At 40.8% G+C, this 19,179-nt stretch overlaps 2 protein-coding genes across 2 annotated transcripts in view; one reads left to right on the forward strand and one right to left on the reverse strand.

Annotated features, from left to right (window-relative positions):
* The window catches only part of LOC146486244 (ankyrin repeat and BTB/POZ domain-containing protein 2-like), a 19,124-nt gene extending 17,414 nt beyond the window's left edge, over window positions 1-1,710 (forward strand). The window contains exon 20 of the mRNA XM_085099874.1: window positions 204-1,710. Within this exon, the coding sequence (XP_084956000.1) occupies window positions 204-293 (90 nt within the window). The 3' untranslated portion in view covers window positions 294-1,710. The remainder of the gene's footprint in view (window positions 1-203) is intronic.
* On the reverse strand, window positions 490-17,157 carry LOC146486245 (sodium-coupled monocarboxylate transporter 1-like). The gene is made up of 15 exons (XM_085099917.1): window positions 16,656-17,157; window positions 16,398-16,463; window positions 13,886-13,937; window positions 12,955-13,022; window positions 12,417-12,571; window positions 11,309-11,449; window positions 9,679-9,808; window positions 8,909-8,997; window positions 8,502-8,611; window positions 7,549-7,619; window positions 4,736-4,822; window positions 3,688-3,911; window positions 2,863-2,963; window positions 2,128-2,270; window positions 490-1,993 (listed from the first exon to the last, which is right to left on the reverse strand). The coding sequence occupies exons 1-15, from the start codon at window positions 16,992-16,994 to the stop codon at window positions 1,949-1,951; spliced, it is 1,821 nt and encodes a 606-aa protein (XP_084956043.1). The 5' UTR covers window positions 16,995-17,157; the 3' UTR covers window positions 490-1,948.
* Window positions 17,158-19,179: the final 2,022 nt, after the last annotated feature.

The following is a 19,179-nucleotide window of genomic DNA, read 5'->3' on the forward strand; positions in this document are numbered from 1 at the left end:
CGGGAGACGCGAAGAAGCGGGCGAGAGGGTACGAAAACTAGGGGGGGGGGGGGGGGAACTATACTACACTTGATCACGCCGCCTTCCCCTATCACTCACTTCACTGTCACTCAGATTAAACGTTTACCTAAACGAATCCAGAGACGGTGTTGTAACTAAGTGGAGTATTGTCACTGATCCATTTACGTTCTCTTTCCTTTTAGCTGTTCACAGCTCTCAAGTCATGTTTGGTCCAGCGCATTAACTCTCGCAGCTTAGCGAAGCTACATGGGAGGTCATCTTTCAAAGTTTAAATATCCTACAAATCTAGATTTTAATGGTCATTGCAGCGGGAAGGCGCTAAGAAGGTGTGGAACTTTTGAAATGGTCATGAGACGTGAATGATGCATGCAAGGTGTTGGATTGCTACAAGGCCCGGATAACTGGAAAAGCAAGCATGGCAGAAGAAATCCGTCTTTTTACATAATATGCAACAAAACAGTAACAACGCAAGGCATGGAGCTTGGTTTATTTTTTGAAGTACAACACAGTCCAACAACACAACGCCATTTAGCATTTAATGTAAATCATGACGCGAACCTAATCTTTATTGGCCAATTAAAAAAAAATCTTTTACACTGATAGTTTTTTGTTTTACAGACGAACACAAGAAAAAATTCAATTAAGAGTTAAATAATCACAAACCAGTTAAATTATCATTGTGTGAATGTTTACTGCGCGTGCGTGTAATTAGTAGCGTTCAGACAGCGTCATGACGTCATCATATTATGACCTGATTCAAGTTGAATCATTAAACATTGTTTATTGATAATAATCGAAATTCTCTTAATACAGGTATGAGCTATACATTACCCTAGAAAACTTCTATCGATCTATCGATAGATAGAGTTATATAGATGGTTTATTAAAACCTCAATGACAGTATAAAGCTGAATGGCTAAGGGATTACACAAAATGCTAATTAAAGTAATAACAATAATCTAGTCTGGATGCTCTAACCACTGAGCTATGGGTGACTCATGCGGTGAGCAGGTCACAGGCTTGAAGTTATAAGTCTGAGGACTTCGCATCTCGCGAGTACACTGGACACTCATCATATAAGCGAATTACCTGTATCATACAAGCACATTAACCGCTAAATTACTTGCATCTCGCAAGTACATCAAATAAGCGTTATGTACAATTAGAAATTTAGCGAACCAACCAACCACCCAATGCTATGAAATAGATGATATATATCATTGTACACGATGAAAATTATCGGAAAAAAAGTTCCGAGCCCCCAGCAGGAATCGAACCCACGATCTTTTGGTTACTAGTCTGGATGCTCTAACCACTGAGCTATGGGTGACTCATGTGGTGAGCAGGTCACAGCCTGGGGTTATAAGTCTCCAGGAATTATAACACGAAGCCTGCGACCTGTTCATCGTGTACATATCATCTATTTCATAGCATGAGGTGGTTGGCTGTTTCGCTAAACAGTAATCTACATTGGAAATCACAAAATCTCATTTACAAACAATAATACTAGTGCCAGTACGACATTGATATAATAGGCCTCGGAAATGTCATTTCTGAGGTGCCGTGAACCTCATTATGAAAGCAAGGCTAAGTGCAACGCTTTTCATATGAAAATTAGTTTTGTTTCCATGTTTTTCATAATAAAAACTTTGCACTTAGCCTTGCTTTCATAGTGAGGCCTAAAGTAACTCGGAAATGGCATTTTGAAAACCCAGCAAGACTGTTGCCGTTCTTTTAAACTACCTCATAAACAGTGGTGTCAGCTACATACTTAAAGCAGCCACTCGCAGAGGGTACATTGAGATCGTTGGTCCCGTGGGGCGGCCCTGCAGCGGCTAGTTTAACTCTCTGGCGTCTCTACATTCATCTCTACATTTGGTACATTTTGGTGTCTCTATACGTTTATGAACAAGTTTGCTGATATGTTTTACAATGCTGTAATTTCATCTTGTGGCTCTTTATTCAAAACATTCTGAAAAATACAGTTAAAAGAAAAGAAATTGAACACTTAACGTTGGATATCTCAAGAAGTACTTTTTCTTTGAATCAATTATAACTATAAATAATTTATTCAAAGGAAATTTTGAATGAATAAATTAACGTTACCTTCTCGTCATCACTGTCCGTCTCATCACAGTAGCTTTCTTCTTCCCAGTGGAATTGGTGACCAGGCAAAAATCCACGTAACCAGGCCTTCAGTGGGAACAGCAATTTGGGGTTCAATTGCTTTTGCCGGTCTTCCTTAGTTTCTTTGATGAAAACAGAGAAGCTGTTGTTAAGAATGCAATAACGGGTTGTGCAATCTGGCAACCAGAATGTTACAATAGCTACGAGGGCAACGAAATTCTTCTCTTCCTAAACAGTATAGTACAATACTGTTAACAGTTCAGAACGAAGCGAAATCATTGTACGAGTGATTGACAGAAACTGGGAACAAAATTATTCACCTGACTGAACCATACTTAACGGCGGTGACAGAATTTGAGGGAAAATAGGAATAGGTAAATTTTTCTTCATTACAAGACAAGCAAAAGACAGTGGATTGTTTTGTTTGAGTTAGAAAAAGGGAACTGGCATCACACGACCGTATATAGTGCGCTTGTTCGACGGGTACTGTTTGATGGCTGATTACTGTATAACCATCAGATTGACGACTTTCTTGTGATATGTTTAAGCAGTATAATTAGGCCTTCTGGAGCTTAGGCAATTCAACCCTGCATCAGTGTTTGAAAACAGTTGGTCGTCAAAACACTACACAAATGATGAATAGCGTATTGAACAAAACTAAATGGGAGAGGAAAATTCTTCAGTAGGTGTGTACGTAAAAGATTGTATAATCACCAAGAGCTAGACTTGCAATCAGTCCGACAATAGTTGTTGCAAGAAACGACAACGTGGCGATCCAAAGGTATGATAAGCTGTACAGGTCAGCTAATGGGGTGCTGCAAAATAAAATCAGAAACCGAAAGAATTTTAAATAAAGTAGCTTTCGGAAAAGTTTGGTCATCTGGGCCGAGTTGCATAGGTGGGAATTTTCTACAACTGCTCTCTGCTTTTCGAAGAATTTTCTCGAGCGCCGTATTGGATCACTCGGCTGAAGAAAGTTTTTCAGTGTGGTTAGTGCGAAAACTACACCTTATTCGCTTCGTTGTTTTGTTGCCCCATTACAGATCACGTGACGCTACTTAAGCGAGTAGTCTCTTTTTGAATCGGTCATATTCACGCTGTCATGCATTGTTTACTTCCACTGAAAAAGACAAAGGATCGGTTTGTAATGGGCAATTGCATATAGAGAGAATAAGGTCTGTTCCTTTGGAAGGCAGGAAACTCCCCCCGCGACTAAGATTCCCACTTATCTTGAGATGCTTTATGCTTTCGCAGAGGTTCTGCCGGCGTGTGCCACGAATACAGAGCTCCGAATTCGCCCGGTTTGTTTTAGGAAACTTGGTCCTATCCCTCGTGATATTCGACCGCGCTGAAATTATTCAAAATGGCCGCCGTTTGTAGAAGACACGCGAATACGCGAATAACAACATCGTAACTGATTGAACTTTTGGTCATGTGTTTTAATTGTCTTTGGGTCATCTGCTGCCAAATACTATGAAAGCGAGGTAGGTTACGTTACCGTGCTATTTGCAAAACAATCAGTCTTCCAGAGTGTCTTACCTTGCGTATGGTTTGTAACGGTTCCTGATAAATCCGTCGTCATATTTAGCCAAGATCTTCGCTGTATCGTTGGCAAAGGAAGAGTTGGCCGCTAAGGCTTCTTGATAGAAAGGGCACTCCCTGACCGAGCGGATGCCTGGATACTTGTTAGGAGGATAAAACAAGGAACCCGTAAACACCCAGAGGGCCAAAGCAAAACCAACAACGACTCCAACGTACATTCCCTGGGTGAAATAATTGACAAAAATGTCATTAATATCTATTTATTGACGCAACAACAACGGCAACGTTTATTGAGTCAATACAATGTTCTGTTCAAGATTCAAGTTTCATATCCCAAAAAGGTTAGAAATAGAAGGGAATTTCAGGCCATATTTCACTTGCTAGTTCAATGTGATGAAAATGAAATAGATAGTAGTAAGTACAAGGTGAAAATTCTCGGAAAAAAAATTCCTGGCCCCCAGCAGGAATCGAACCCACGGCCTTCCAGATACTAGTTTGGATGCTCTAACTAACTTAAAGGTCGTGGGTTCGATTCCTGCTGGGGCTCGGAAAAAATTTCATCGTGTATAATTATTATTATCAATTTCATTTTCATAACATTGGGTGGTTGGCTGATTCGCTGGTTCAATGTCCTTAAATAATAAGGAACCTCGTTCAATTATGCATTAAAAATTCACCGAATAGTCTATAACCCTTATTGGTCATTCTTCTTAAGCCTTTCCCAGATTGACAGGCCAAGAGGTTACGTTACTGGACAAAAAACGTTGTGAATAGAAAAAACAAATAACCCAATTTCGATATATTAACATCACTTCTTGGCTCCGGGGAAAAAATTGCAGAGTTTATATAAGTTTATTCCTCGGAGCCTCACAGTGATGTTTATTGTTTCAGGCTGAATTTTGATATATCGAAATTGGACTATGATAGTTTGTTGCTGATCGTCCGCTAATAAATTTTCAGAATCAATTTATACCATACTAAAAATAAAGATTACAATCGTTAAGGTCATGAAACATTACAATCATCATGACCAAAGTTTCTTCACCTTTGTATTTGCTCTTGGAACGAAAAATCCTGCTAGAAACAAAGCCAGACTGACTCCACCAGTTAAGCCTGTAATGCTATAGGCAAGCTAAACAAAAAAAGGCATTTTAGAACAACTCCTTACAATTGTGTTTCTCTACCGCGCGCTCTCATTCGATATTTAGGTATTTGACCTAATGCTGGAAAGTGTTTGCGTGCTTGAATTCGAACAAAGTCATTTTAGTGTATAAAATAGTTGCTACGCAGTGTTGACGTTGATTAGGTTTCCGTAATTTATGGCACGAAAACAAGTACAAAGTAAGGAATGCTTTCCAGGCAACAAAACAACCTTTTGAAATAATCAGTGCTTAGGGCCCCCCTAAATATAAGCCTTGTAACTAAATGCATCTATCGCGTACGCTTTGCTGAAAATTAAAAGAGGAATTCTCGGTAAAGAAAAATTAGGGTTCTCCACTTTCTTTTCCAAAGAAAATGAACAGAAAACGGTTTCCTCATACAGATTTCGGCGATTTTTCTTATTTCGCTTAATACTCTAGGTGTACTTTCCTTTCAAGGGATGTTCTCTGAAAGTTTGTGCCTCGAAATTGGGCTATTACAATGCGTCCAACTTTCAGAGAATATCCAGCAAGCCTCAGACATGGGCAACATCAAAGGCATGTATGAAGGCATCAAACAGGCCACTGGAAAAGCAACAAAGAAGACGGCACCCTTGAAATCCAAAACAGGAGAGGTGATCACAGGCCAGGACAAGCAGCTGGAAAGATGGGTAGAGCATTACCTCGACTTCTAATCCAGAGAAAACTCAGTCTCTCCAAAAGCATTGGAGACCATTGAAGACCTGCCTGTCCTTGAGGAACTGGACGCTGAGCCGACCGTAGGGGAGCTTAGCAAATCCATTGATGCACTGTCCAGTGGCAAAGCACCAGGTGAAGACGGCATTCGTCCAGAGATCATCAATATCGCTGCTGAGCGCTGTGGGCAAAGTCTTCGCTCGCGTGGTTCTGACCCGCCTACAAGTCCTCGCCAACCGCATCTACCCCGAGTCCCAGTGCTGTTTCAGGGCAGAGAGATCAACGGTGGACATGATTTTCTCCGTGCGCCAACTACAGGAGAAATGCCGCGAGCAGTAGATGCCATTATACATCGCCTTTATAGAACTGACCAAGGCCTTTTACCTTGTGAGCAGGGGAGGTCTGTTCCGGCTCCCGAAGAAGATCGGGTGCCCCTGCAGCTACTCAGCATCACTGCCTGTTTTCATGACGACACGCAGGCAACAGTCAACTACGAGCCTTTCGAGATCCTGAGTGGAGTGAAACAAGGCTGTGTTCTATGGCCAACCTTGTTCGGCATCTTCTTTGCCATGCTACTGAACTCTGCATTCCGCCACTCAGACGAGGGAGTCCACCTGCACACTAGAAACGAAGGGAAGCTGTTCAACCTGGCTCGCCTAAAGGGAAAGACCAAATTTCGAACTGTTCTCATCAAGGAGATGCTGTTTGCTGACGATGCAGCCCTGACCTCACACACTGAGGAAGGCCTCAAGCAGCTGATCCGCAAGTTCGTCCATGCCTGCAATGAATTTGGACTGACAATCAGCATCAAGAAGACCAACGTCATGGGCCAGGACGTTCCTGCTGTACCCTCGATCAACATCAACTGTGAGGTACTCGAGGTCACCGACCGCTTCTTACCTCGGTTCCACAATCACCAACAATCTATCACTTGATGCCGAGATCGACAAACTTGTCACTAAGACTTCTGCAGTCATATCAAAGCTGAGCAAGAGAGTGTGGAAAAATCACCAGCTGACCTTGAGCACCAAACTCAAGGTGTACCAGGCATGTGTCCTCAGCACCTTGCTGTACGGCAGTGAGTCTTGGACAACCTACGCTAGACAAGAGAACCGCCTGGAAAGCCTCCACCTTCGCTGCCTGCGACGAATCATAGGCATTATGTGGCAGGACAGAGTCACCAACACAGCTGTCCTAGATAAGGCAGGCTCCCTCAGCATGCACCTCATGATCTGTCAACATCGACTACGGTGGCTGGGACGCGTACACCGTATGGAAGACGGTCACATCCCAAAGGACCTCTTGTACGGTCAGCTACCCTCGGGACGCCGCCCTTTAGGCCGCCCAGCTCTCCGCTACAAGGACGTTTGCAAGCGGGACCTGAAACTGACGGACATCAACCCAGAAAGCTGGGAAAAGCTCGCAGATGACAGAGACAGCTGGCGTCATGCCGTACGTGATGGTTTCAGGAGTGGAGAGGAGAAGAGGAACCTCCAGCTGGAGAACAAACCGACACAACGTAAAGAGAGACAGCAAACCACGGACTCTAACCAGTCATCCAACTTTGCGTGCAACAATTGTGGCAGAGACTGCCATGCTAGGATTTGACTGCTGAGCCACATCCGGCTCTGCTCTCAACAGAACGACTGACCCAACAGGGCGCATACCATTGTCTCCTGAGACTGTAGGATGCCTACTACTACTACTACTACTTTCCTTTATTTGAATTGTGTGTAAACATAGTTGTTCTTTCCTTCTTTACTTTTCTAAGCAGCTTTTTAGTTAAGAAAGTCTTTTTTTCTGTACTGCTCCGTGTTTTTGTCAATAAAAAAAAATTCATTGAAAAAAAAAAGCTCGTAATACTCTTGAGTCCTTGCTAGTAAAAGTGATCAAAGTACCTCGAAAAGAATACGCCCAGCAACTAACTGAGATACTGAATAATTAACAAACAAGGAAGCAAAAACAATAATCTCATATCACAGAACTTAAATCATAAAATACATATGACGTGGAGGATTGTTACCTGTAGCACTGTTGATCCAGCGTATTTGACAGCAAATGCACCGGCCATGATTATGCCGCCAAACACCACAGCTTGTCAAAAAAACAAAATATGTTTTCAGACTTGATAATAAGATGCCCTTTTCCCATGGTACGTGCATAAAATCAGATAAGCAAACAAGTTGTGCTAAACATATTGTATATTTTAGTTGTTTAAAACTGACATATAACGCTATACTTTCGTAAAGAGAAAAATGTAACTGCGGCATCGGTGAGAGAAATGTAATCGGTTATCTCAAGCCGACTACAATTCGTGAACATCCTACTTAAGAGCACCTTTAAATTGAGTGTGGTAAATCAAAACAAAAAGTGATCACTCGGGCCAATCACAGCAGGGTTAAACAATATAACGAGCCAATCAGAATTCGATGCCAATACAACCGTCGCCAAGCGGGGGAAAACGCGTGCAAGTAAGGTCGATTGGTTTTGGTATTGGTTCTCACTGACTGAGAAAGTGGCAAAGGGTTCTGTCAACCAATCACAAAGCAAAACCGAAACAAATGCGAAATATACATTGAAAACCAATAAAATAAAAAATAAAAATAAATAAAAAAAAAAAAAAAAAATGAAGAAAACGTTTTTCGCCTCCACCAAACACGATCGCTAATATCGTGGGAGAAATTTGCATACATTTCAAGTTAAGCATTTTCCGACTGTATGTGTTATCGTCATTTTTTAAATGTAAGTCAGGTCTTTATTTGAAATAGCTCTATATATTTAGGGGCACCTGAATAGATATCGTTGCTAGATCATGTCTATTTTTAGTATACATTTATTAGAGAAGTAAGGCAACTTCTCGAACAAAAGTTCCCTCGCTGTTAAACAACCCCTTTCAATTAACATTCTCTGACTTCATTTTTTTTAGTTCGATTTAGCCAGCTTTTTCGGAACGCCTCAAGGCTCTCAGGTACTCACCAATAACTTTGCTGATCCTAGTGGCTTCTTGATCGTTGACGCTGAACTTTTTCTTAACGATGTCCTCTAGTACCACTAGAGACATGGCGTTTAGTGCTGATGATATTGTGCTATCAATCAATCAATCAATCAATCAATCAATCAATCAATCAATCAATCAATCAATCAATCAATCAATCAATCAATCAATCAATCAATCAATCAATCAGTCAATCAATCAATCAATCAATCACTCGCTCACTCAATCAATAAGTCAAATGAAATCGACCGATGGACGAATCCACGGCCAGCCGTCCATCAAGCCAGCCAGCCAGCTAGCCATGAATCTCTAACACCGTGCTTAAAAGCAAGAAAAGCAAACCACGCAACAAGCAAATTTAAAATAATTTACAAAATAAATCAAATACCTGAGAGCAGCGCTGTACAGGCAAGCGGTAAACAATCCCGGCAAGCCTTTCAAATGTCCAAGTTTGTTGATAACGAAAAAGGGAAGAACCTGCGAAGAATGATCATTGAAAATAACGCGGTGTAGGGTCATGACAAGGTACAAAACTTAGTAGATTTATTTAGAATAACGTATAAATCAACCGTTAGTATTTCTAGGTAGCTTTATTTAGAACGGCACGATCTGGTAACTAAGATCCACCTTACCTAGCGGAATGAACAGCACTTTTTTCATAAACATTCATTGGAAGGGACACACTTTAAGCTTCAATTCTTCAACAGATGAAAAATTAGAACGATCTTCAGTGGACATCATAATTTACAGTAAATCAACTTTGTTTAACGAGGGTGACACTATATAACACTGAGTCTGTTACGATTGACAGACCTGTGGCCCTCCGATTCCAGATCGAATTAGAATTCGGAAATGTTGGTTTTTGAGGGGAGGGGAAAACCGGAGTACCCGGAGAAAAACCTCTAGGAACAAGGACAAGAACCAACAACAAACTTAACCCACATATGACGCAGAGTCCGAGAATCGAGCCCGGGCCAAACTGGTGTGGGGCGAATGCTCTCACCACTGTGCCATCCCTGCTCCCCTCAGTATAGCAGGAGCCACATAAAAGAGTGATGTCAGAATATTGAATAGACACACACAACGATATCATGTTGTGGCTTAAAAATGAAAAAAGGCTAATTAACTCAAGAGATCGTTCGATCCGTGTTCTCTCACCTGGTCGCCTCTCGTAATCTTCCGTTGTTCTTGCAAGTCGCACCCGGCGTAAGTTGCAAATATAACCAGTCCGTCCAATGCGCAGAGTGTTATCACAACTAAAAGGAGCGGAATATTCAGCCACAATGCTCTAACAGACACACAAGCAAAAGACAATAATTAATGCTGTCATTAAAGTGTATCAATTGAAGTTACCAAATTCCAGTTAAGTGAGGGATGATAATCTCTCTGCTACAAGAACGATTTAAGGCATTCAGTATTCGTTTGTTTGCTGTCATTTAAACGTCTTGTAGAATCCAAGGCTTCTTTGGTAAAGTGAAATGATCGTTAGAGCATTTTTAGGCAATTACATGCCGTTGCTTCTAGTGAAGGTTAGTTTTTGATGTTGTCTTGTGCAATCCAAGATGGCGGCCATTTGTGCGTTGTAATACATGCCGCCATTTTGAACATAGAGACGGTCTTGGGACGAGTCGAGTTTCAGCTTGTTTGATCGGTAATAAGACTTATCTTAGCAGTTATTTGAATTTGGAATCCACTCGAAGTGCATCAGAGAATAAAGGGAGACTAAAACCCCGGCTAAACTGGCGATCAAGCATTTTCATCCAACATCTCATTACGAGAAACAAAACATTCGTGACTAAATGAGCAAGCACCAAGCAAATCGATGACAACCGTCGAAGGCAGGCCGAATCTCAAGAATTAATTTAATAAATTTCCAAAGCTGAAAAATACAGCTCATTCCTTGACTAACCAGCAGCTGTAGCCTTTTGTCCTTTTGTCCCTTTCAATACTCTTGTCGTCTAAGTCTTCGTTTCTGTCTATTGTGATATTCTTCATATGTACATTTAAAGAGACAGCTTTTTTTCATGAAGATGAATTGCCTTCTCCTCTTTTTCACATAATTTTATCCAAATTTTCTTAAATAAGAGTCTGAGGTTAAGCACGTTTGTTTTTTACAAAATACATCGAGGTCACAAAAATTTCGTTTCTGATTGGTTACTTTTCCCCGTTTGCGGAAGCTGTCTTGGCAGAGGTGGCTAAACGATCAATGATTTGTCCGTAAGGAAAACTATTGGCTGAAAATGTTTGATCTGTACCGAACTTGGAAACAGTATTAAAAAAAAAAATAAGTTCTTCCAACACGGGGGGCAAGGCTTGAAGAAAATCCAATAATTGTAGTGCTGAAGTCAAATGTTATTTCAGGTTCAAAGCTTTAAATACAGTGGAATGCCGATTTTTCGAACCTCCTAGAGAAACTGAATTTGATTTTAAAAATCAGGAGATCTGTACCGAACTTGGAAACAGTATTAAAAAAAAATAAGTTCTTCCAACACGGGGGGCTAGGCTTGAAGAAAATCCAATAATTGTAGTGCTGAAGTCAAATGTTATTTCAGGTTCAAAGCTTTAAATACAGTGGAATGCCGATTTTTCGAACCTCCTAGAGAAACTGAATTTGATTTAAAAAAATCAGGAGTTCTGACCAAGGCAAATCCAAGGGAAATTACTTTTGGTTCTAAGAATCGCCGGGGGTTTCGATTCGAAAAATCGAAGGTTTGAATATCGAGATCCCACTGTAGTCGAATTGTGTTTGACTTTGTTCAAATCGAGCTCATCAATCAGATGTACTCACTTTTTCGCATTCGTCATCGTCTTTATGGAGAGATACCTCTGGACAAAGTATTGCGCAATACCCCAGACAGGGATCAGGGTCATAGTTGAACCGATTGTTATCGACCAGAAGGTGTTGCGAACTCTGGGGTCTGGATTGAAACTAAAAGAGAAAACAAACAACGACAACGAACATTATAACATAGTGAGCGTGCTTCCCTAATTCCTGTTAGCGTCATCATAGTACATTTCTCAACATATGCACGGCCGCGTGTCCATAAAATGACGTGTACAACTTGCAGACAAACTCGGGTTTCGTCGCTTAGTTTGTAAACAGCTGATAAGAACCTTTGTTTTTCGGTACAGCGCATTGAGAGAATTTTGTAACCAATCACAAATAAAACCTGTTTTCCGCGTACCACTTTTCGATACTTTGTTGTCACTATGTTATAAAATAATTGGTTCATGCTCTTAGCTGTGCATATATCGAGTATTGGATGCACTTGGAAAGTATAGAGAGCACTCAAGAAGCTAGAGTTGCTCTCGGCGAACTCTTACGCTTCTCTCGTGCTCTCCCAACTTCCCGCGTGCATCCATAACTCGATCGATATACGCACGCTCAGCATGAACCAATTCTTAAGTTCACTGTCAACAAACTAATTCATACCACATTGGCTAGGATAACTTTGTTGACAATTACTAGTAACAGCAAAAATTTGCGTGATAGTGGCAAAATATTTTCCGGCTTCCTGTTGCTAAATGTATATATAGAGGTATGTATGCTTTGTCTTTCTGTGTGTATGTACGCGTGTCCCTGGTGTTATTTCATTTATGCCAGTACTTCCTTTTTATTCTTAGTAAACAGAGACTTGTTTGTGTTGTTGATTACACTGTTGTTGACAAAGCTCCTAGCTCCTAGCATTCATGAATTACTGGAGGCTGCTGTTTCGTGGTTATGACTACTTTGTTTATTAAAAAAAAGAAAAGAAACGTTCCTTGGATGACTTGCAAGTCCTTTAAAAAGAACATGCGTGATGCCTTATCCAAGCTCACAACGAGAGGCCAACCTTGAGATCAGATCTCTAAATCTGAGGTAATTTTAAACATAAATTATTTAAATTGGTACATACTCAAAAAAGTTGATTCGTCCGTATCTTTGATTGATCTCCCAGACTTTCTTTAGACCACCTACTTCTAGACTCCCAGTAATAGCCACAGTGATTAGGCCTGCCAGCATTATGACTGACTGGAACACATCTGTCCAAATCACTGCCTTAAGGCCACCCTGCATGTAGACATGAAAACGTTCATTAATTTGAATGCGCAAGTTCTACAAATGTATAGCAATTATCATGAAATTCAACCGCACTCATAACTCAGTCTTACTGCAGACGTAACGCAGTTGTTTTCATGCTACAATGCCATACAGTTGAGCCGCAGTCACTGACTGCGGTCATAACGCAGCTATACGCTCGCATAACTTCATCTTAGTCGTCGGAATTCAGTTTATAAAAAAGTCATACGCGCAACGTAAGTTTTTCTATGAGCCTTATATGACATGGGCTATGAAATGAGGAGAGACCTCAAGCCAATGGTACTGTGGCGTCGCAATAAACCAAACAATATTATCAGTTATCACCAGTTATATATTCTCTACATCTCACTTACCAACGCTGTGTAAAATGTACAAACAGCACCAGTGGCCAGGATAGTAAATGTGAGCGGAATCCCTGCAACTGAAGGCAAACAAAAGCTCTTCGACAAAATTGTCACGTCAAATTTTAATTGAATTACTTCTTTTAAATCAAACAAATCTAACGGCACGGATAGAATTTCATTTCCGAGCATGCGCACCAGGGGTATTTGTTGCTGTTGCTGTTTTGAAGGTCATTGTAGTTGTAACTTAATTTACAATAACCTTGGCAGTGCCTGGTGTTCCCGTGATTCAAGTTAGATGTCAATGTTTTTTTAAAGTGTTTTCCTGTTTTTCCGTAAATATATAATTGACAGTTATTCTGTAAGAAGGTTTACCACCACCTCCTTGAAGGTCAAGGTTAGGAAGAACACTTACGGCCTGTTTACAAGGAGGGAGCTAGGGTAACCCTTGCACTAAAACAATTCTTTGTTTCTTCATGCGACGTGTTTTCAAGGCAGGTAGCTAGGGTTACAATAGCGCCAGGGTAATCCTACTTCTTGCTAGGGTAACCCAGCACTAGGGCTACCCTTCCCTTCCCCACCCTTTAATCTATTTCCAGTAACTCCAGTTGTGCTGTTACTGTCCATTGGTGCGTTTCTATAAACCGTATTTCTTATCGCTTATCGGAACCATCTGGCCCTGCTTCAAGTAGAGTCACAAACATTCTTACAGAATAGTTTAAAGTAAGGTCAGTAAGGCTACAAGCCTTACTTTATAGCATAGTTTTAGTTTGTGTCGGAGAGAAGGGCAAGCTACCAAAGCAATAAAGAAGATTGGCTGAAGATAGCCGTTAACACTCGGCTTCTCCGCCACGAGCGCGAGAGTGCTTTACATTATGTAGTCTGTAACAAAATTTAAAAAGACTTATAGCGTTGCATAGAGCTAAAATGAGTGATTACTTACCAGCTTCCAACGCCAGTGACGGAGCAAATAGGGCCACAAACAGGTATAAAGTCTATTTAACATTGAACAAAAGACATCAAGAAACGTCATATATACGTGGCATATCTGGAAGTTGTATGCTCTGTGTCAGTTTGAAGATCTGGTCACGTTCTCCAATCTGATTGGTCAATGAAAATGGTCCGATACAAGTCGTATCAAAGTTGCCGATATGCAGTTCATGAGTGGCTAAAACCGTCGGCAATAATACAGTTATCACCGAGGGTTAAAGTCCGTCTGCGCCCCAGGCTAGTGCTCATCGAACACCTTTTTTTTTTCTGTTCTTTGTTGTCCATGACGTCTGAGTACGTTCCAGTAAAGGGCATTATTTATTTATTAGGTACGTCGTGATTAACGCCATATAATTTATTCCTAGTGCACAGTTCGAAATGTTCTCACAATTGACTATAACTCACAAACTAATGTGGGAACGACCTTCTTACTTCCCAGGCTACATCTAGGAGTGATAAAAACTCGTTAAAACATGTGCGTGAAACGAAAAGCATCAAAAAGAAAAGAAATAATTGAAAAATTACTTAAATGACTTAAATTACTTAAATCTTTCTATATATATTCCCGCAAAAATATAACTTCAACCACCTCCCAAAACGCGCAAATTTGCCGAAGGAACAGCTCTGGAATGTCAAAGCTGCGCAGTTCGATGTGTGTTCTGCAAGGTTTGACTGCTGAATCGCTCGTAAAAAGCGCGATTCTTTCTCGGCAAAGTACTTCCAAAAGTATGGCAGTTCTACGTATTTTACACCAGTCAACAATGACCGACGCCATCTTTAAATAGGCTTACTGCCGAACGGGTTGAGAGAAAAATGCAAACTCTCAGTCAAAACTCGATTTTTGGCCGCCATGTGGTTTTTTTTTTTTAATTATTGCTTCTGGGATTGTTTGTATCATATCTGCTGGTGTAGATCAAGATAAGAAGCGACTGTGATTCTTGGGTGCGTTCGATCGCCTTATTATGGAATAAGGATGTATGCCACAATCACTTAAAAGATCTCTCACAGGAGGTTTCTAGATCTGGAGTTAACGGAATACAAAATGGGTCTTGAACTGATCGTGTCTTAGCTAGCAAAAGGTTGCAGTTACATCAGTCTCACATCTCACATTTTGCCCTACATACACCCTTTATTGCGGACACCCTCGGGACCGCGAGTTAGTTAGCTAGAAATGGCTTAAGGGGGAGTTACACCTGAACGCCATTTTTCCGCCACTTGACATAACTTTAATGGAAAATATCTCATTCGCGTTTCAAGCAATCCAAAAACCCTATCGTCAAATTGTGAATCTGTATTGTGGGGTATTTTGTGAATTTTTGGGTGATTTTTGGGTATATTTGGGAGGAGTAGTTTTTCTAGAAAGATTAGTAAAATTAAGAGAAATAAGAAATATTGAAGATTTAGTGAAGTTTTAAAATTGGAATTTGTAGTTAATAATTAATAGACGGATACCAAGTTAGTCCACTAATAACCTGGGGTGTTCTTGCGTGGGTTTTAACTGTCTGTTAGTGTCCCAAAAATCATTTTCTTTCCTCTACCCCTTCTTAAAAAGGGTCTTCAAATTTCATTCAAATTTAGGTGTATTGCCCCCTTAAGGAGGCTCGCAGAAGTTTTTCTGGACTTAGGGTGAAAGTTTCGAAATTACAATCTCGCATAGAAGATAAACTTCGATCTCCTTCATACTACATCATAACTACTTCAACATATGATCAAAGTTAAATTTTTCATCGGTTTCCAAGCAACAACTGTTACCATAGCAACGGTAGCCTATAGCTTCTCATTTCAAACATTGTCGATTATCTCGAAATCTAGTCAGACACTTTATGACTAAACTTTAGGGATTTAAACTACTCAATCTAGACAACTTCTCGGCGAAATTATAAAATAATCTGTAAGAGCGTTTTCAAGCAAATAATAAATCAATTTTAATAGCGGGAATTTATTTCAGTCAAACGTCTGTAATTTATTTTTCCGGGGATTTAGCTGCTGTCCGTATTATCGGGGTGTCAGTAATAGCGAGGTGTCCACAAGGCGAGAGTTGACTGTATGTAAACATGGAATCCAGAGGCCATTTGTTTATTCTTACCTAGGGAATACTGAGGTCAATGGAACGTGACGGGTTTATCTCCGCCAGTCACGAGAAACAAACGCGGAGTGAGCAGAAGTTTTGAAAATGAATACTCAGCACTGAAAGTACGAAGAAAAAACAGCGGGAATTTATTTCAGTTAAACGTCTGTAATTTGTTTTTGCCGGGGATTTAGCTGCTGTCCGTACTATCGGGGTGTCCGTAATAGCGAGGTGTCCGCAAGGCGAGAGTTGACTGTATGTAAACAAGGAATCTAGAGGCCATTTTGTTTATTCTTATCTTGGGAATACTGAGGTCAATGGAACGTGACGGCCTTATCTCCGCCAGTCACGAGAAACAAACGCGGAGAGAGCAGAAGTTTTGAACATGAATACTCACCACTGAAAGTACGAAGAAAAAACAGCCCACCATCCTCATACCAACAGAATAACGTCTTTCTAGGTACTGAAAAAAAAATTAACGAATGAACGAACGAACAAACGAACCGGAACGAAGGAACGGGTGTACCAACAAACAGATTGAGAATGCTAATTTAAGTCTGTAAAAGGATTTCTACCTCAGGACGCGGGCTCGCTGTACGAGGTGGCATTTATAGGGCCTGAAAGAGAATTTTCGAGAATTTGGAGCAGCTCTTACCTCATTAACACAAGTGATATTTATCCGTCTGTACATTGGAATGAACACGGTGCTCACTATGGCACAGAGGATAACATATCCTATAACACTCAGGTAAAACTGTGTTCCGTAAGTGTATATCTCTGCTGGGAGACCGAGCAATGTTATCGCCGAGAGGAAGGACACTAGTATTGAGATCGATACCGGAAAGCAACTCATCGTTCGGTTCGCTAAAAGATATTCGGCGGTGGTCTTCTGTTTTCCTCCCATAAAAGCGTGCCATATTCCGATCAGAGCTGAGATCAACAGCATTATGGAGAATACAACATAGTCAACCACACTGAAGCGATCGTCGGCCATTTCCTCGCCTCTTCCACCGTCTTCTTCACTGTGTAGCTGTTGTAGCTGCAATAGCTGGCCAAAGACAACAAAAGGCTGTCTGTGGGGCACAAACAATAGCCTGAGGTTACACAAACAAATAATAGCCCTCACCGCAGATGGACTAAGTTAATTAATAGGGGTATCGAATGGTCCTCTACGGTGGCTCATAAGGGACACATCGATTTTTTTCGTCGCAACTTACTAACTTGCGATCGAAAGTTATTAACCTGCTATCGCAACTTACTAATTAACATTTTTGGTTACATCGACATGCGTGCATGCGTATGCGTGTTGACTCTTGATCAGTGGGAAAAGATGGTTGCTAACTACATCCATGAGCGTTTCTTTTTGACCACTCTCTTCGTTTTACTGAAATTTTCAGATGGCTGGGCTCTTCCAGATTATCTGCCAACCATAAGGAATATAGATGGCAACCATGAACGAAATTATTTGATCGAACAGTATTTTTGCCTCGGTTTTAACTACCCCGAGATTATGTCTTTTCTGCTGTTGTGTCACGGCGTTCGCTTAAGTCTACGTCAACTAATAAGGATTCTTAGATCTCGAGGGCTTCGACCAAGAAGGAATCATTCTAGAATTGAAAGGGTAGTAAATGCAGTAGACCAAGAGTTGCAGAGTAGTGGAAGTTGCATTGGCTATTGCAAGTTAATAAGTTGCGATCGCAAGTTATTAAGTTGCGACGAAAAAAATCGATGTGTCCCTTATGAGCCACCGTAGTCCTCGCAAAATTTGGCCTGTGCTCGAATTGCTCGCAAAAATTACACGGGTGCTCGCTTGCTCGTGCTCGCAAAATTTTTGCAACTGCTTGCATTCTCGTTAACATGGGCTCGATTGCTCGAAATTTCGTTATAATCCTCCTTTGTAGTTATTTTTTATACATATATAAACGATAAATCAGTTATGATAGGGTTAAAACATCCTTACCTCTGGCTTCAGTCTTTCTTCAACAGTTCAGCCTGTAACTGACTATTGTTCTGTTTTGGAGGTTTCAGCCAGATTATTAGCTATTACTTGGAACAAAGACCGTTCGATACCCCTATTAATGATAAGAGAAGCAGAGACCGATACAACGTAGAATTACGTTTTAGAGTGTACTATATTTCGGCTGGCCAAACCAGCCTTCTTCAGGTACAATGAGAATTTGCATTGGGACATACGCTTTTTCTTGATTACAAGTATTTGAGCAGTAACGGAACTATAACGGAGCTACGAAGTATGGGTGGTACTTACTATGAATCAGTCCTTTAGGGTCGAAAGGGTTAAGGAAATACAATTTCAGTAGAGTATGGTATTCTTTGTCTTCAGGTAAGAAATATGAATTAAGTTGACTGGTTGATAAAGGGACAAAGAGAAGCCAGGCCTGAAGTAAGATACGTGATTAAATCTTCAACTCACCCCTCCCCAAAACAACGATAAGTACCCCGTGCCAACCGCCCAGACAAAATGTTAGGTATTTTACGTCTTTCTATAAACGCCCGGATATCATGAACAAAATCTCATCATGAACTTACATCTGCTTATCTCGGCCACTAATAATTCCGACGAGTACTCTTACCCTCGGTGTTGGTGAAATGTCTGCCAGTGATGACGCTCTGAGATGTGCACATTGCTGTACACTTTGTGATTTCTATGTCTCCTAGCATTGGAATCTTCCCACAGTGTTTTAATTTATGCGCAACGAAAATTGGATCAGCGAATGCACTCAAAATTTAATTAATTTATGCTAATTTCACGGCTCCCTTTATTACGTCAAATAAATAAATAAAGTACGTAATTAAAATACTGGAGTATTTAGCACTCATTTGATTTGACTGATTTCAGAGTGTTATTTACAAATGGCTGTTGAGAGTCTCGACTGGTTTCATCTGATCGAGCCTAATAACTGAGGTATAAACTGCAGACTTCATCACACTAAACACCCAGGCACAAGAAAAATGCGCGCAGAATGAATTCCTGCGTAGTAAATGCATGTTTAATTTGTATTTTGTTTAATTTTAGGATCACCGTAATCCCCAATCAAAGGCTCCTGTGAGCCAACTCGTGAATGCAGATGTGAATAGCCGGGTTACCGTATTAAAAGCGGTACTCGCATCAAACTGAGCTTCAACAGCTACAAGGATTCGCGGACCCCATGCCGCATATT

This window comes from Pavona decussata, unplaced genomic scaffold, assembly GCF_977016875.1.
Source record: "Pavona decussata unplaced genomic scaffold, jaPavDecu1.1 SCAFFOLD_21, whole genome shotgun sequence".
Classification (NCBI taxonomy): domain Eukaryota; kingdom Metazoa; phylum Cnidaria; class Anthozoa; order Scleractinia; family Agariciidae; genus Pavona; species Pavona decussata.

Coding starts and splice junctions, on each gene's coding strand:
- LOC146486245 (XM_085099917.1), bottom strand. CDS start 16,994: ATGGCCGACGATCGCTTCAGTGTGGTTGACTATGTTGTATTCTCCATA. Junction 16,464..16,655: donor ATATCACTTGTGTTAATGAG/GTAAGAGCTGCT, acceptor TTTTTTTTTCAG/TACCTAGAAAGACGTTATTC. Junction 8,612..8,908: donor CTGTACAGCGCTGCTCTCAG/GTATTTGATTTA, acceptor ATTGATTGATAG/CACAATATCATCAGCACTAA.